Source organism: Ostrea edulis, chromosome 4, assembly GCF_947568905.1.
Source record: "Ostrea edulis chromosome 4, xbOstEdul1.1, whole genome shotgun sequence".
NCBI lineage: Eukaryota > Metazoa > Mollusca > Bivalvia > Ostreida > Ostreidae > Ostrea > Ostrea edulis.
The window spans coordinates 69,989,722-70,003,983 of record NC_079167.1 but is presented as its reverse complement, the minus strand read 5'-3'; the positions used below and the strand labels follow the sequence as shown (position 1 = coordinate 70,003,983).

The window sequence follows — 14,262 nt, the reverse complement described above, 5'->3', positions numbered from 1 at the left end:
CTGCACGAGTTGAAGGTTTAAACATAGTTTCGTTTCTATATTAAGATTTAAATCGAGGAAACCTTTTTACTTCTTTAACCAATGAATCACATGGAATCAACAAGGAAGATAGAACACAGCTGAAACTTTACCTGGAATCGAAGGTAGGTGGGGCCTGCAATGTCAGCTGATAAAGGGTCAACAAATATCTAGATCTCCGCCCCTAGATTTTTCTTAATAACACTGTCTGTACCCAAAGAAATCATTGACATCTTATTTTTAATATATCCATGTTCAGAATTAAAATAATGTCAAGCATTGCTTTATCTTCAATCTCGCTGAGCATTTTGTTTCTTCTGCAGACGGTAAATTATATAGGTTTAGAATCATCAGGTGTGTACTTGTTTTCAACTCTGACAGCCGGAATCGTCACGCTGATATTTGCTGCTCTCTCGGCTCTATCCGGTAAGCTCTAGTCATTTATAAATGGTACAGGATATATACACGAATAAATATGAATAAGAATGTACGATTTTAGGTCAGTCTTTAAAATAATTACACCAGTCTGAATACTACTCGTAGTACATGTACATAATGATGAAAACTGTATTTGTACTTGGCTTGACTGATATTTTACTATACCTGTCACAAGCTTAAATTCAGGCTTAAATTCATGATTATTCTAAACAGGGAATCAGCTTCGATTGCGCTAAATCTTAAATTTATTTACATACGCTAATGTAAATATGAATACAATATTGAGTTTATCGCATACAACAATTGCAAAATAATGGCTTTGCAAAAGCTACTAAGATCTTCTCCTTGAACCCTATATCTTTTTTTAATTAAGTGAAATCATACATTGGGATACATTCTATTCAATATTTGTAATTAGACCTGTATTATTTTAGATTTTGTCATTAAACCTGTCTTCTATCGTACGATATTTTGAAGGAGTCTTTGTTCATCAAATTTTTCATTTCTCACAGTTTTCATACAACCTTCAAGAGAAACAGCACTCGCATCCACGACAGTCTTTATTACCTCCATTGTCTGGGCCTCAGTTGGTCTGTCAGATATTTCCAACGAAGTCATTCAAAGCATATCCGAAGGAAACTCGTCAGCGGAAACGTTTTCACAAAGAGAAGTTTTACTTCCGGGTCATGGAACGGTTGCACTTTTATTCGGCATTTTCTCGGTCTGTTTACTCACATACAATCACAAGAAAGACTTGGCTGCTTTCATGCTTCTTTCATTCTTGTTGTCGGTGTGCGTCATCGTCAATACGTGGGTAGATTTTAAAGGACGTAGTTTGCTTTTTATATCACTTTCTTTTACTACCTCCTATATTAGTGTCAAAATACTGCTAGAATCATTTACAAGAAATACTCAGAAAACACAAAATGATGACACTGAGTTTGACGACAAACGGACGATTAGATTTGCTTTGAATGTCCTTTCCCTTTCTCCTTGGATCTTTCGAAGTATTGCATTAACCGATGTTGCTGCCCGCAGTTTCGTTTGGCCGTTAACATCCGGTCTATTTCTCCTCGTCCATGGACTATCGGGACTGAGAAGGGGAACTGTCACTGTATCTAACTATGCTGTAGTTGATGGTCTATTCTGGAGCTCACTGGGCGGGTCTATGTTTATAAACGTCTTGAAAGATTATACAAATGTTCTGTTTCCAGCCGTTTCAATTCCAGTGTTGGTGATTTTTCTATTACTTGCTCTGATATTATTTTATACCGAAGTTTTATTGTCCTTACAGTATTTCTTTCTTTCAATGTTTGTGCTAGTTATAACCTTTGATGACGAAGGAGGGGTTTCTGTTGCCGTTTTTACTTGGATTTGTTTCACTTTACACGTATATGGGTACATATCTACGTTGTCAAGATCATTTTCATTCAAAATTCAGCCTCCTGTTGGACAAAACGCTCTTGATAAGATAAGTCCAAAATGTTCTGGTCTGAAAGTTTTCTTTGAAAATAAAGTTGAGACAGAAAACAGCTCTAAAAATGTGTTTGAATCGGACACAATGCTTGGTTATTCCAGGTATGCTAACTTGGAAATGATTGGTTATCTATCGAACTTCATTAGCGTCCTTTTGTTTGCCTGGGTTCCAAGTGATACAACATTGCTGTTGTTGCCTTGGAATATAACTTTTGGTTGTTGTATTCAGTTTGCTGTGGGGTTTATTGGTTTCTCTCGAGGTCAGACGTTTGAAAGTTCATCTTTCCTAATATTTGCCTCCTTTTGGTCGATCTGGGGAAGCTTGAGGGCGCTGGATGTCACTGACTCGGGAATGTCTCTTGGAATCGGAGTAGGCGCCTTTCTGTTGATAGGACTAGTGTTCATTGGACTGTCTATAACGGTGAGCAAAGCTTGGACGGGTATATTTGCATGTTTTGTTTTGTTTATAATAACTATAATTCTAAAACTATTCGGGGTATCTGATGGATACATTGCTGAGAAAATATTTGCAGTTTTGTTGTCATTGGCACTGCTTTACACTTTTCTGTCTTACACTGTGAAATTGACCTGCGGAAGAGATATATTACCATTAGGAAGACCTCTTCTGCAAATCAGTCAAATAAGTAAATGTAAGGATCAAATGCTGTGGGCATCTTCCCGTAAATCGAGTGGTGTTAAACAAATAGCTGGTGAGTTTTCGTCTTCGGGATAAATGTCAAATATCTTACCATTAACAAACTATAAAACATCATATTTATATCTTGGTATATTTTACACTTAACCAAAACGTAATATTTTCTAATCCCTATCACAGAGATGCTGAAGACTGGTGGCATTTGTGGAATTCCTTCAGATGTAGTATACGTTCTGGTGGCTTGCTGCAACCATCCAAAAGCTGTAGAGGTATGTTGCTTGCGGCCGTGGTAGCTAAGTGAATAGGATGGGTGCTCGCTTTGCGGGTCCTATTCTCAAGAGCCGATACCAGTGCCGCGTCAAATGGTTAACACAAGTAGTGACTGTTCCTTCACCGTGCGCCATAAGAAGTGAAAGTCTTCTGGATATGACCTTAAAATGGAGGTCCTGTGTCATGGTAGGCGTTGGCACGATAAAGAATCAGTATGCATAAGTCAAAATTTGTGGCACTTCATCGTACTGGTGACGTATCTACACGAATGAGTAATACTCGAATAGGATGTAAAACAACAAACACAGACATAAAACACATCAGTGATCTTTTCCTCTAAGGCACATTTAAACCATACAGTATTATTCTTTCAATATTCACATATTCCCTCTCAGTGTATGAAATTACGAGGAATAAGTATGTAAAATATCAGATTAAAAACATTTACAGAGAGCATACAAGACAAAAAAGCAGGCAGAGGACCGTCCCATGTCGGTGTGGATATCTAACTTCCGGCAAATAGAAGCAGCTCGTCAAGAGTTTGGACCCCTTCTTTGGGATTTTCTGCACGAAATCTGGCCGTCAAATGTTTCTGCTGTTGTGAAAAGAGGTAGCTTTACTTCCTGATTTTCTTCTTCAGAAAATGAAAAAAGATGTCTGATGATAGAAAGTGTGTGCATCATGTGTAACATTTAATATACAATGTTTCACTTTATATTCAATTACTTTGGGTTTTGTTCTCAGGTGAATGGGTGAAATATTTAGGACTTGAAGAATCGGAGAGGTTTGTTGGTCGTCCAGACAGCGTTGCTATTCGAATCCCAGATAGTACAATTACCTGTCACCTCATAGATCAGTGTGGTCCCGTGACTGTTACGTCAGCAAATCCCACGGGGGAAGGGGACACCACCCATCACCTCCAAGTTTTGGCAAAGCTTGGAACCGAAATGGTACGTTTGAACGTGTACTGCAAACCCACTACAATCAAATGCCCCGCGGTAAAACCTTTTTCGCCTAGCATAGTATTAAACTGTCTTGTCCATCTGTTTCTCTGATTTAGCAAACCATATATATACTGTAAAATATGCCTAACGTTATAACGTCACGCATCACAGGAATCTTGGACATGTTCGCGTTTGTTAGTTCTACTGTTTTCACGTTATTATTTTTTTTTTTATCATTATACAGTATCACACGTGAAATTTTTTAATGTTTAATTGACGCTAATATTTTTCTCGTTAAAGCTGGTAACGGTCTCGACAGAAAAGTGAAAAACTCTTGAAAATTTCCGGTTACTGAAGGACGAGCGTGATCCCATCGCTGTTTTTACATTACTGGAAGAAATAATTTCGTGCCTGGGCCATGAACATTAAATAAATTTTGTGACGATAACCTCGTAATTACGGCACATTATATGTTCACAATTGACATAAAGTCGTATGGATGAACCTGTTGGGGCATCAGTCCCGTTACACGTTAGTTTGTGACGGTTCATAATCTAGAAGCACATATGTGAACCGTGTTCAAGTAAACGATCAGTAAGGCCAATTCATCTTAATTGATAGATTATCATCCCGGTCCGTCCCAATTTTTTTATTTAGCGAAACTTGCGATTTCCAGAAAATTTTCATATCCGACTCTGGTATTTACACTTCTTGTTTGCATTTCCAGTATAGCAACGTGAACAACCACGTTAAGAAAATAGATGTGGTTTTCTTAATTTCTCACGTTCTTACGGGCGTAAATGAAAGGAAGGGATTAATGTTCTTCATATCTTGAAGAAGTTTGGTGTCTTTCTGTGTTTGAAATTTAAGCTTAACCTGGAATTTGTCTGTGAAATAAGCATAGATTGATATCCATCTGGCATTGACAAAAACTTGTTTGTCATTAATATTTTCCTCAGAAAATAGAAATTAAAAAATAAAATCCTCCCACCCGCCCCATACGTTTTGCTGACCCTGGATGATAATATACTAATTAAGTTGAATTGGCCTAATCAAGATTCAGAAAACAATAATACTCACATTAACATATGACAGTTTGAGGAATGGCAAACATTTTGACGTGATTTATGCATATCCTATGGATAACATATATAGTTAATAGTTTTCTGGAACCATGAAGTCAATATCAGGACCCTCCAATAGAAATTCTTGTATATGTACAATTAAGAATTCATGGATATATTTCATGGTTGAATGTGATTACGATTCAAGGAGTCATAAATTTTGAATCATTACTTCCTATTTCAGTGTGATGGTATTTTATGTGACGGACCTTCGATGGAAAACGCCATTTCTACGGTTGTTGATTGTCGCGAAATAGACAATGGGAAACTGGGGTTCTTCCGAATCGGCCTCACTCCAAAATCTGCAGTCTTAGAAATCTTAGACAGAGTATTGGAGAGACATGGGAAGCTTACGAAACAAAGTGAAGGCATTCACATGAACGGTGTTGCCGACTCCGCCAAAGACAACCTCGCTTTCGAAATAGAAGCTGTAAAACATCATAAAAATTGATTTAAAGAATTCTTGGTTTCTTGTCATTGTTCAACTCAAAAAGTTTCTTTTTTGCAAATAAACTGTTGTTTAATGTTGAACGTTTCAATGTATAGTTAGAAATAGACACTGGGATACCACTTAGATATATGTTTATGGAAAAAAGACAATACCAGACGCCATTATAGCTCAGAGTAGTTTTATCTGGGGGATATTAAAACCATGGAATCATGTACCATTTTTCGTACATCCTTTTCTGCTATTTCTATGTATGCATTTAGATTTTATACAGTATCAGCAAATTTACACATAAATACTATATACTACGTTTGGCCCCACCCTGGGGTCAGAACCCCTACCTTGGGGATCATGAAATTTACATTTTGGTAGAGGCCCTCCTGCTCTACATCACTATGCATTTAGATTTTTAGATGTGCGGTTCTAGAGAAGAAGATTTTTGAAAATTGGTCGATATTGAGCAGTTTTTGCCCCACCCCTAGGGCCGTAAGGGTGGAGGAGTCCTGAAATTTATAATTGATGTCCCCCTTGTCCCATATATAGATGCTTCATACCAAATTTGAAAAGAATTGGAATGGTAGTTATGAAAAAGAAGAAAGATGTTCAATTGTTAATGCACGACGACGGACGACAACCATTCGCAATAGGTCACCTGAGTTTACTAGAATCATTCGCTTTTAATTTTCTGTTGTTAAAATAAATGTAAGAACTCTTGATATTAAAATAAATGTAAGAACTCTTGATAACAGACGATAAGCGAATTCATGTTCTCACGATTTGACGTATACCAGTCATTTCGCCATATTAAGTACATGTACTCGCGTAAAAAAAAAAAGGAATCTACAATATTGTCGCTTTAGATTCCTTATTACTGACACTTTGAAAGGAATAATCTGTTATAATATTGTTTCGTTATTATCGAAAGGCACTTTGACAGTACCCAACTAACAACTAACAAATTTTGGTAAATTGTATTTTTAATCAGAAAAAGCGAATGATGACATGCAAATGTAACACGGTGTTTCCCCCCAGTGTTGTTCGCATCATGCACCTCAAGTGTTGTACATACATTTGCTGATGTGTAGTGGTGATATTGCAGTGTCGAGGGTGCTGAACAGTTTAGAATTGTATGCAATCAAATGAAACTTTAATGCAGAAATGGCAGTAAGGTTAAAGATTTGAAAAATGTTTGCTTTAAAAGACTTTGCCAAAAATATCATAGCAGCGCAAGCAAGAAAATGCATTTCTTCGTTATGGAAAAGGTAACGAATGAAAATTACTTTTAAGAGTTGAAACATTCATCATTCTGTTCTTGTAAGGTGAAGATAACGAAAAGTGATCAATCTCATAACTCCTACAAGCAATACAAAATAGATAGTTGGGCAAACACGTTTTGTTTCATACATGGGTAAAATGTGACTATTTTATACGCATTTTATCATTGCACAAATCAACATGATAATGTCCAGTTACTTAGAATTTGGACGTTGTCTAATACATGTATCTGTGTATAGGGAAATGGGTATTTTAAAGTATTGGTTTGATCTTTTTACGAAATTAAAGATAATTTTATTTTTCTCAGTTTTTGTTTGGGTTTTTTTTGGGGGGGGGGGGGTTGTTATTATTATATTTTGTTTAGGGCATTACAAAGCCATGCTGATTCTCTTTTTCAAAATATACATTTTTTTTTACCAGAGGTCGGGTCAGGTACTTAGGAAGAGTAAGCATCCTCTCTCGACCGGTTACACCCGCTATGAGCACTCCGTTTATCCGATATCTTGATCGGATAAACGGAGTAATTCGTAGTAAAAATCAGCATGTACAAACAAAGGTCTCAATAAACCGGTTTCGAGATACGCTCGAGTTATTTCCCTTTGAAGAACTCTCGTACATAGTAAGGCGCGAAACAACTTGTTTACATGCGGGAGTGGGACGAATATTCATCAATGCATAAGTGAATGTACTCATTAAGTCTCTCATACGCCGTTTCATCACCCGAATTCAACTGATACACAAACTAAGTAAGTGATAAGTATTCAGGGAGTAATTAGATACATGGAATTCTGATTATATCACGTAATTTTATTGGTAGTAGGTATCATATCCAGGATATTACTTTCAAATATGACATTGTTTTTATGTTTCTGCTTTAGTAAAACATTTCTTTCAATAGTATTTTGTGTTTTCAACATTTACATATTTAAAGAGAAGCCGCTTTTAATACATTTTATCATCTTTCTCACTGACAGTAGGTTCACTCTGTCCCACATAGGCCCTCAAAGTTCTACTAAATGTACCTCCTACACAGGAGAGCTCTTATCTCGAAACTGGCGTATTGGTATGAAAGATGCTAGACAGCATTTTACTCTTTATCAGATCGTATTGATAAATTAGATGTAATAGACCTTATTAACTACTGTATAGTATGTAACACATAGTTATGGTGGGTTTTTTCCGTAAGACGTCAACATAGAATCATACACAGCCCAGTTTTTTCTTCTTCACGTCTCGTTTGTTACAATGCAACGACAAATATGATATGTACATTGAAATCAGTGGGTGTGACCGGTCAACAGGGGATGCCTACTCCACTTAGGCACCTGATCCCACCTCTGGTATATCCAGGGGTCCGTATTTGCCCAACTCTCTATTTTGTATTGCTTATGGGATTTATGAGATTGATTACTGTTCGTTATCTTCACCTTCCATTCACTAATCAGTTTAATGAATAAGATTCAGTTTCAGAAAAGGATCAGGCACGTTTTATAGTTTTAAAAGATTAAAACCTTCAGACGCATGAAACAGAAATTAGAATGACCAAAACTAGGTGTCTCAAATGAATGTTAAAACAACGTTCTAAATATGATAGCAGTCATCGTTTATTCTAAAACGGAATTCGATTTATCTATTGAACCTGCTTGTGTATTCAGGATTTTCTAGACAGAAATAGGGAAGTACATTTTCATGGTAATATTGATATCGACAACTTCGCATACCTATCAAGAAAGGATGATGTAATATTGATCATAAAACATTCTCAATATAAGTTTATTAGGTTTTCATGTTAGGAGTGTCATGGATAATGTATGTATTCATAAGTTTACCGGGTTCAAACAGTTTACCATTTTAGATTCATAAATGAAATGTTTTGATTTCGATTTTTGAATAAGGATTGTCCAAAAAACTTGTGGGAGCATGCTAAATTCATATACTATATTCTTTTCTTTAAACGGCAAGTTATTACAACCAAATTATGGCGGTAACTCTCATTATGAAAAGGAAAAATATCGAACTGTGATCAATCTCACAACTCAATAAAAACACAAAATTAAGAGTAGGACAAACACGGATCTTTAGATGTGCCAGAGGTGGGACATAGAGCCCCGTGGGGATTCGGGTCAGAATAAGCCCTCGGTACCCCTCACTTGTCGTAAGAGGCAACTAAATGGGCAGTTCTTCGGATGAGATTGCAAAAACCGAGGTCCCTTGTCACAGCAGGTGTGGCGCAATAAAGATCCCTTCCTGCTCAAAGACCGTAAGCGCCGAATATATGCCTACATTTTCAAGCTCTTCACTGGCAATGATGACGTCCCCATATGAGTGAAAAATTCTCGAGAGGTACGTTAAACAATATAGAATCAATCAATCAAGGGCCCTAGAGGAACAATCATCCCCTATCGATCGGCCACACCCGCCGTGAGCCCTATATCTTTATCGGGTAAACAGAGTAATCTGTAGTCAAAATTAGTTTGTAAATTGATCATATCCCATCTGTAGATTTGAGGTCCTAAAATGTTGACCCCTTGGTTTCTAGTTTTTAATGAATATGCATTTTCATAGACAGACTTCTTCACCCTTTGTCTACATATACTATTTAAAACCCTCTAAATTGTGTTACTGTTTCACATAATATTGTCATACCGTAATTATTCTTAATTTTCTGGGTGGGTGTAAATACAAAATTACAAATAGAACCATTGATTAATGTTTTTGATATGCTCCTAAAGGTCTGTGTTACGGAAATCGACTATTCTTATATTTGTATACATGTACTATACAACTGTACTTACTTTAACATCGGTCATTTCATTTGGAGAGGTAGTTGTGGATAGAATAAAATGTGCTATTACCAGGTAACAAAAAGCCATTATACATGCTTTTCGTGTAAATGGTGTCGTTTTCACAATTTATCGCTTTTTAAAGTTCATTCTTTTTTAAAGGTAGAATCAAAACTTCTCACCGCTGTTAGATTTCAGTTATTTTTAAAATGTTTGAAACTGCTAACCATTTATAATTTCTGACGCAATTATGATACATGTACCAATCACATATAAGTGGGTGAAAATTAATAACAGATGGGTGTGGTACCTCATAAAAAAATTTGCATGGATGAGAGATCGCTCAGAAAGGTCCATGGCAAATTTATTCAATTGACTCAAAATGGATTCAACATATCTGTGGTGATGTTATTTGCACTTGTATCGCACATGCAAAAATATAATTACTAATAAAGAAAAGTACTATTGCACCGGAGTTCCTTATCTATACTTCACAGTTCCAGAGTTTCGTGTTTACTTAAGTATATATTGTAAATAAATACTGGCCCGTCAAGGGGTGACATTTGTTAACCAACCTTTTTCAATCTACATTGTTTTATTTAGGTAACACAAATATTAACCAGTGAGATTAAATGGCTTAACAATATAAAACGTGATTGTGATTCATTGCGTCCACTATCCTCCGGGAATCACCTTAAGAACCTGGTTACCGACACTTCCTGGTACTGGTGTCGTTTTCCCATTTTTATAATGCAATGAACAGGAGCGATTCATTACTGAATTGTGCTTGTAGTTCTTTCTGCACTTAAATATGACTCACTGCATGAAACCATAAAGCGATCGTCAGTGTCTACCCGGCAGTGTTAAAAACCAGGCTGAAGCTAGCAGCCACTAACCAGCAGCCAATAAGGACGTAGAAGCTAGCAGCCACTAAGGAAAATCATCAAAGGACTGAAAGTACTCATAGAAAAATATTTAATTTGAAACCTATTCTAAAGGAATTTTTTAATTTAATTAATGTTTTGAATTAATAAATGTCAATCGCAACACTCATGGGCAACTTAGCTCACATGAGATTGTACATCAATGGTGAAATGAATTTATATCAGTAATTTGTAATGAAAGGATGAAAGAAAAGAAAATTGACCACACATTTCATTTTCTGATCTTTTTGAACAATTAATTTCTCAGCTTACATGCACGAAAGTAAGTGCACATTAATAATTTAGCTCACCAGAATATTACAATCTTAGTCATTAAGTACCTATGAATAGATTGATATGATAGGGAAAACTATATGATGTGAGGTGCTTTATTATCTCAAGACTGATCCTATTTTCATGTGCCAATCCATTTGAAATCATATTGCATTCAAAAATCTTTTCTGTAAATTAGCTCACCTGAAGGGTGATAACCATTGCTTTGTAACAAAAGAAATCAACAAAGGAAATCTTTTGAGCAAGTGGTGTAAGGAAGCAGGATTAAATGATGGGAAAAAACACCTTCTCTCTAATATCTGGTGAATAATACCTCCATCCTGTGACTGTTATCAAAAATTGTGCATTAGTTCACCTGATTTTGACATTGCGCATAACCTACTGAAAAAAGTATAGCACGAGTTTCATGACTGCTTTTAGAGCTTTAATCTATGAAGACAAGGCAGAAGGAACATCAAGGCAAGGTAAAGGACCCCTAGAGCTATCATTCACCACTTTCAGTTTGGGGCTGTAGTGGCACCACTTGGTAGCTCCCGGGGGTTGGGACAGATTTCGAGTCCCTATTTCTACTAATTGAGGGGAGACAAGGACAATGTATCCATTGGTTGAGGTTGAGAGTACTAAGGGGTACTCGATGCCATGTAAAGATGAGCTTTGGGATACTCGGAAGTATTGTTTAGCTCACCTGAACTTTGACATTTTTCGTTTCTCTTAGAGAATAAAGGGGTTTTATGACTGCTCTTCCAGCATTAATCTTTGAAGACAAAGCGGAAGGAATATCAAGGCAAGGTAGAGGACCCCTAGGACTATCATTTACCACTTTCAGTTTGGGGCTGTAGTGGTACCACCAGGTGGCTCCTGGGGGTCGGGACAGATTTCGAGTCCCTATTTCTACTAATTGAGGGGAGACAAGGATAATGTATCCATTGATTAAAGTAGAGAGTACTAAGGGGTACTCGATGCCATGTAGAAAAGAGCTCTGGGATACCCGGACATATTGTTTAGCTCACCTGAACTTTGACATTTTTCGTTTCTCTTATTCAAAGAGGGGGTTTTATGACTGCCCTTCCAGCATTAATCTTTGAAGACAAGGCGTGAAGGAACATCAAGGCAAGGTAAAGGACCCCTAGGACTATCATTTACCACTTTCAGTTTGGGGCTGTAGTGGTACCACCAGGTGGCTCCCGGGGGTCGGGACAGATTTCGAGTCCTTATTTCTACTAATTGAGGGGAGACAAGGACAATGTATCCATTGGTTGAGGTTGAGAGTACTGAGGAGTACTCGATGCCATGTAAAGAAGAGCTTTGGGATACTCGGAAATATTGTTTAGCTCACCTGAACTTTGACATTTTTCGTTTCTCTTATTGAAAGAGGTTTTTTTTTTTATTACTGCTTTCAGAGAATTAATCTTTGAAGACAAGGCGGAAGGAACATCAAGACAAGGTAAAGGGCCTCTAGGACTATCATTAACCATTTTCAGTTTGGGGCTGTAGTGGTACCAGTCGGTGGCTCCCGGGAGTCGGTACAGATTTCGAGTCTCTATTTCTACTAATTTAGGGGAGACAAGGACAATGTATCCATTGGTTGAGGTTGAGAGTACTAAGGAGTACTCGACGCCATGTAAAGAAGAGCTCTGGGATACCTGGAAGTATTGTTTAGCTCACCTGAACTTTGACATTTTTCGTTTCTCATAATGAAAGAGGGGGTTTTATGACTGCTCTTCCAGCATTAATCTTTGAAGACAAGGCGGAAGGAACATCAAGGCAAGGTAGAGGACCCCTAGGACTATCATTTACCACTTTCAGTTTGGGGCTGTAGTGGTACCACTCGGTGCCTCCCGGGGTCGGGACAGATTTCGAGTCCCTATTTCTACTAATTGAGGGAATATAAAGACAATGTATCCATTGATTGAGGTAGAGAGTACTAAGGGGTACTCAATGCCATGTAAAGAAGAGCTCTGGGATACCCGGAAGCATTGTTTAGCTCACTTGAATTTTGACATTTTTCGTATCTCGTAGAGAATAAAGGGGTTTTATGACTGCTTTTCCAGCATTAATCTTTGAAGACAAGGCGGAAGGAACATCAAGGCAAGGTAAAGGACCCCTAGGACTATCATTTACCACTTTCTGTTTGGGGCTGTAGTGGTACACCTCGGTGGCTCCCGGGGGTCGGGACAGATTTCAAGTCCCTATTTCTACTAATTGATGGGAGACAAGGACAATGTATCCATCGATTGAGGTAGTAAGTACTACGGGGTAGTCGTTGCCATGAAAAGAAGCGCTCTGGGATACCCGAAGTATTGGTTACCTCACCTGAACTTTGACATTTTCCGTTTCTCGTAATGAAAGAGGGGGTTTTATGACTGCTCTTCCAGCATTAATCTTTAAAGACAAGGCGTGAAGGAACATCAAGGCAAGGTAGAGGACCCCTAGGACTATCATTTACCGCTTTCAGTTTGGGGCTGTAGTGGTACCACTCGGTGGCTCCCGGGGGTCGGGACAGATTTCGAGTCCCCATTTCTACTCTAGGAGGGGAGACAAGACAATGTATCCATTGAATGAGGTAGAGAGTACTAAGGAGTACTCAATGCCATGTAAAGATGAGCTCTGGGATACCAGAAGTATTGTTTAACTCACCTAAAGAAGAGGTTTGTGATACCGGAAAGTATTGTTTAGGTCGTCTGAATTTTTCATACATAATTATATCTCATGTATAGAGACTACTTGGTATAATGCATTTCGTCTTTCCATCGTAAAGATTCTCCATTTCTAGACTTATCAATCCACGCATTCTGTTTGAAGCCGTAGAGGTACCACGTGGTGGCCCTAGTGGGTCGTGACAGATTGATGGTCTTTACTTCTAGTCTTTCATATACTCAGGAAGGGTCAAAGAGAAATGAGGTGATGGGTCGTTGAGGAACAAGCAAATTATTAATAAAAATGCAATGAATTTTCCGTAGAAAATTGTGCGTAGTACAAAGTATCCCTAGTATTGTGAACGAACATTGGTAGGTACTATGGAGAATTGATATAGATTTCGCTAACGACCGCCATTTAAATGAGCTGGCGACCGCCATTTAATTTAAGTGGTAACTGCCAATCATTATCTGGCGGCGCAACTTAATTTAAGTGGCGGAAGCCACTTCTTGTATGGCAACCGCCACTTATTATCTGGCGGCAGCCACTTAAGCTTAATGGCGTCCACCACATAATTCACCTGTTGTCTAACTGCCGGCTGTCACTTAATTCAGTTGTTGGCCGCGAATTGAGGGACTATTGACAATGTGTCCTTTTTTTTAGTTTTCTAAAGTGTTTCCACTTAAATTTGGGAAAGGGTAATTGCATGGGGTTCCAAGTAACAGTTAAAAAAAGGCAACATATGTACAGAATCAGCGAAAGACATCATGCATAACACAGAATCATGGTTGAAATATAAAGAGCTTGTTATTCATTGCAGAAATATTTGACTGCAACTTGATATCACAAAGGAATTTTTAAGTGTGACAGTGCAGGTTTTCCCGATGTAATGATCAGGGTATATCAAGTTGCAGTCAAATATTTCTGCAATGGATAACAAGCTCTTTATATTTCAACAATGCTTTTTACCTCAACCC

General features: G+C 37.7%; 1 protein-coding gene and 1 long non-coding RNA gene across 3 annotated transcripts in view; one reads left to right on the top strand and one right to left on the bottom strand.

Moving 5' to 3' along the window:
* The first annotated feature begins 269 nt into the window (after window positions 1-269).
* LOC125670400 (uncharacterized) lies at window positions 270-5,453 on the top strand. 2 transcript variants are annotated; one of them, XM_048905530.2, is made up of 6 exons: window positions 270-444; window positions 969-2,642; window positions 2,768-2,856; window positions 3,308-3,467; window positions 3,602-3,807; window positions 5,110-5,453. In XM_048905530.2, the coding sequence occupies exons 1-6, from the start codon at window positions 270-272 to the stop codon at window positions 5,374-5,376; spliced, it is 2,571 nt and encodes an 856-aa protein (XP_048761487.2). In that variant the 3' UTR covers window positions 5,377-5,453. The 2 variants fall into 2 exon arrangements, with proteins under 2 accessions (XP_048761487.2, XP_048761488.1); XM_048905531.2 differs by having other exon boundaries at window positions 4,102-5,453.
* LOC130054300 (uncharacterized) overlaps window positions 3,356-14,262 on the bottom strand; it is a 12,496-nt gene continuing 1,589 nt past the window's right edge. The window contains exon 3 of the long non-coding RNA XR_008802604.1: window positions 3,356-3,491. This is a non-coding gene — a long non-coding RNA (uncharacterized LOC130054300). The remainder of the gene's footprint in view (window positions 3,492-14,262) is intronic.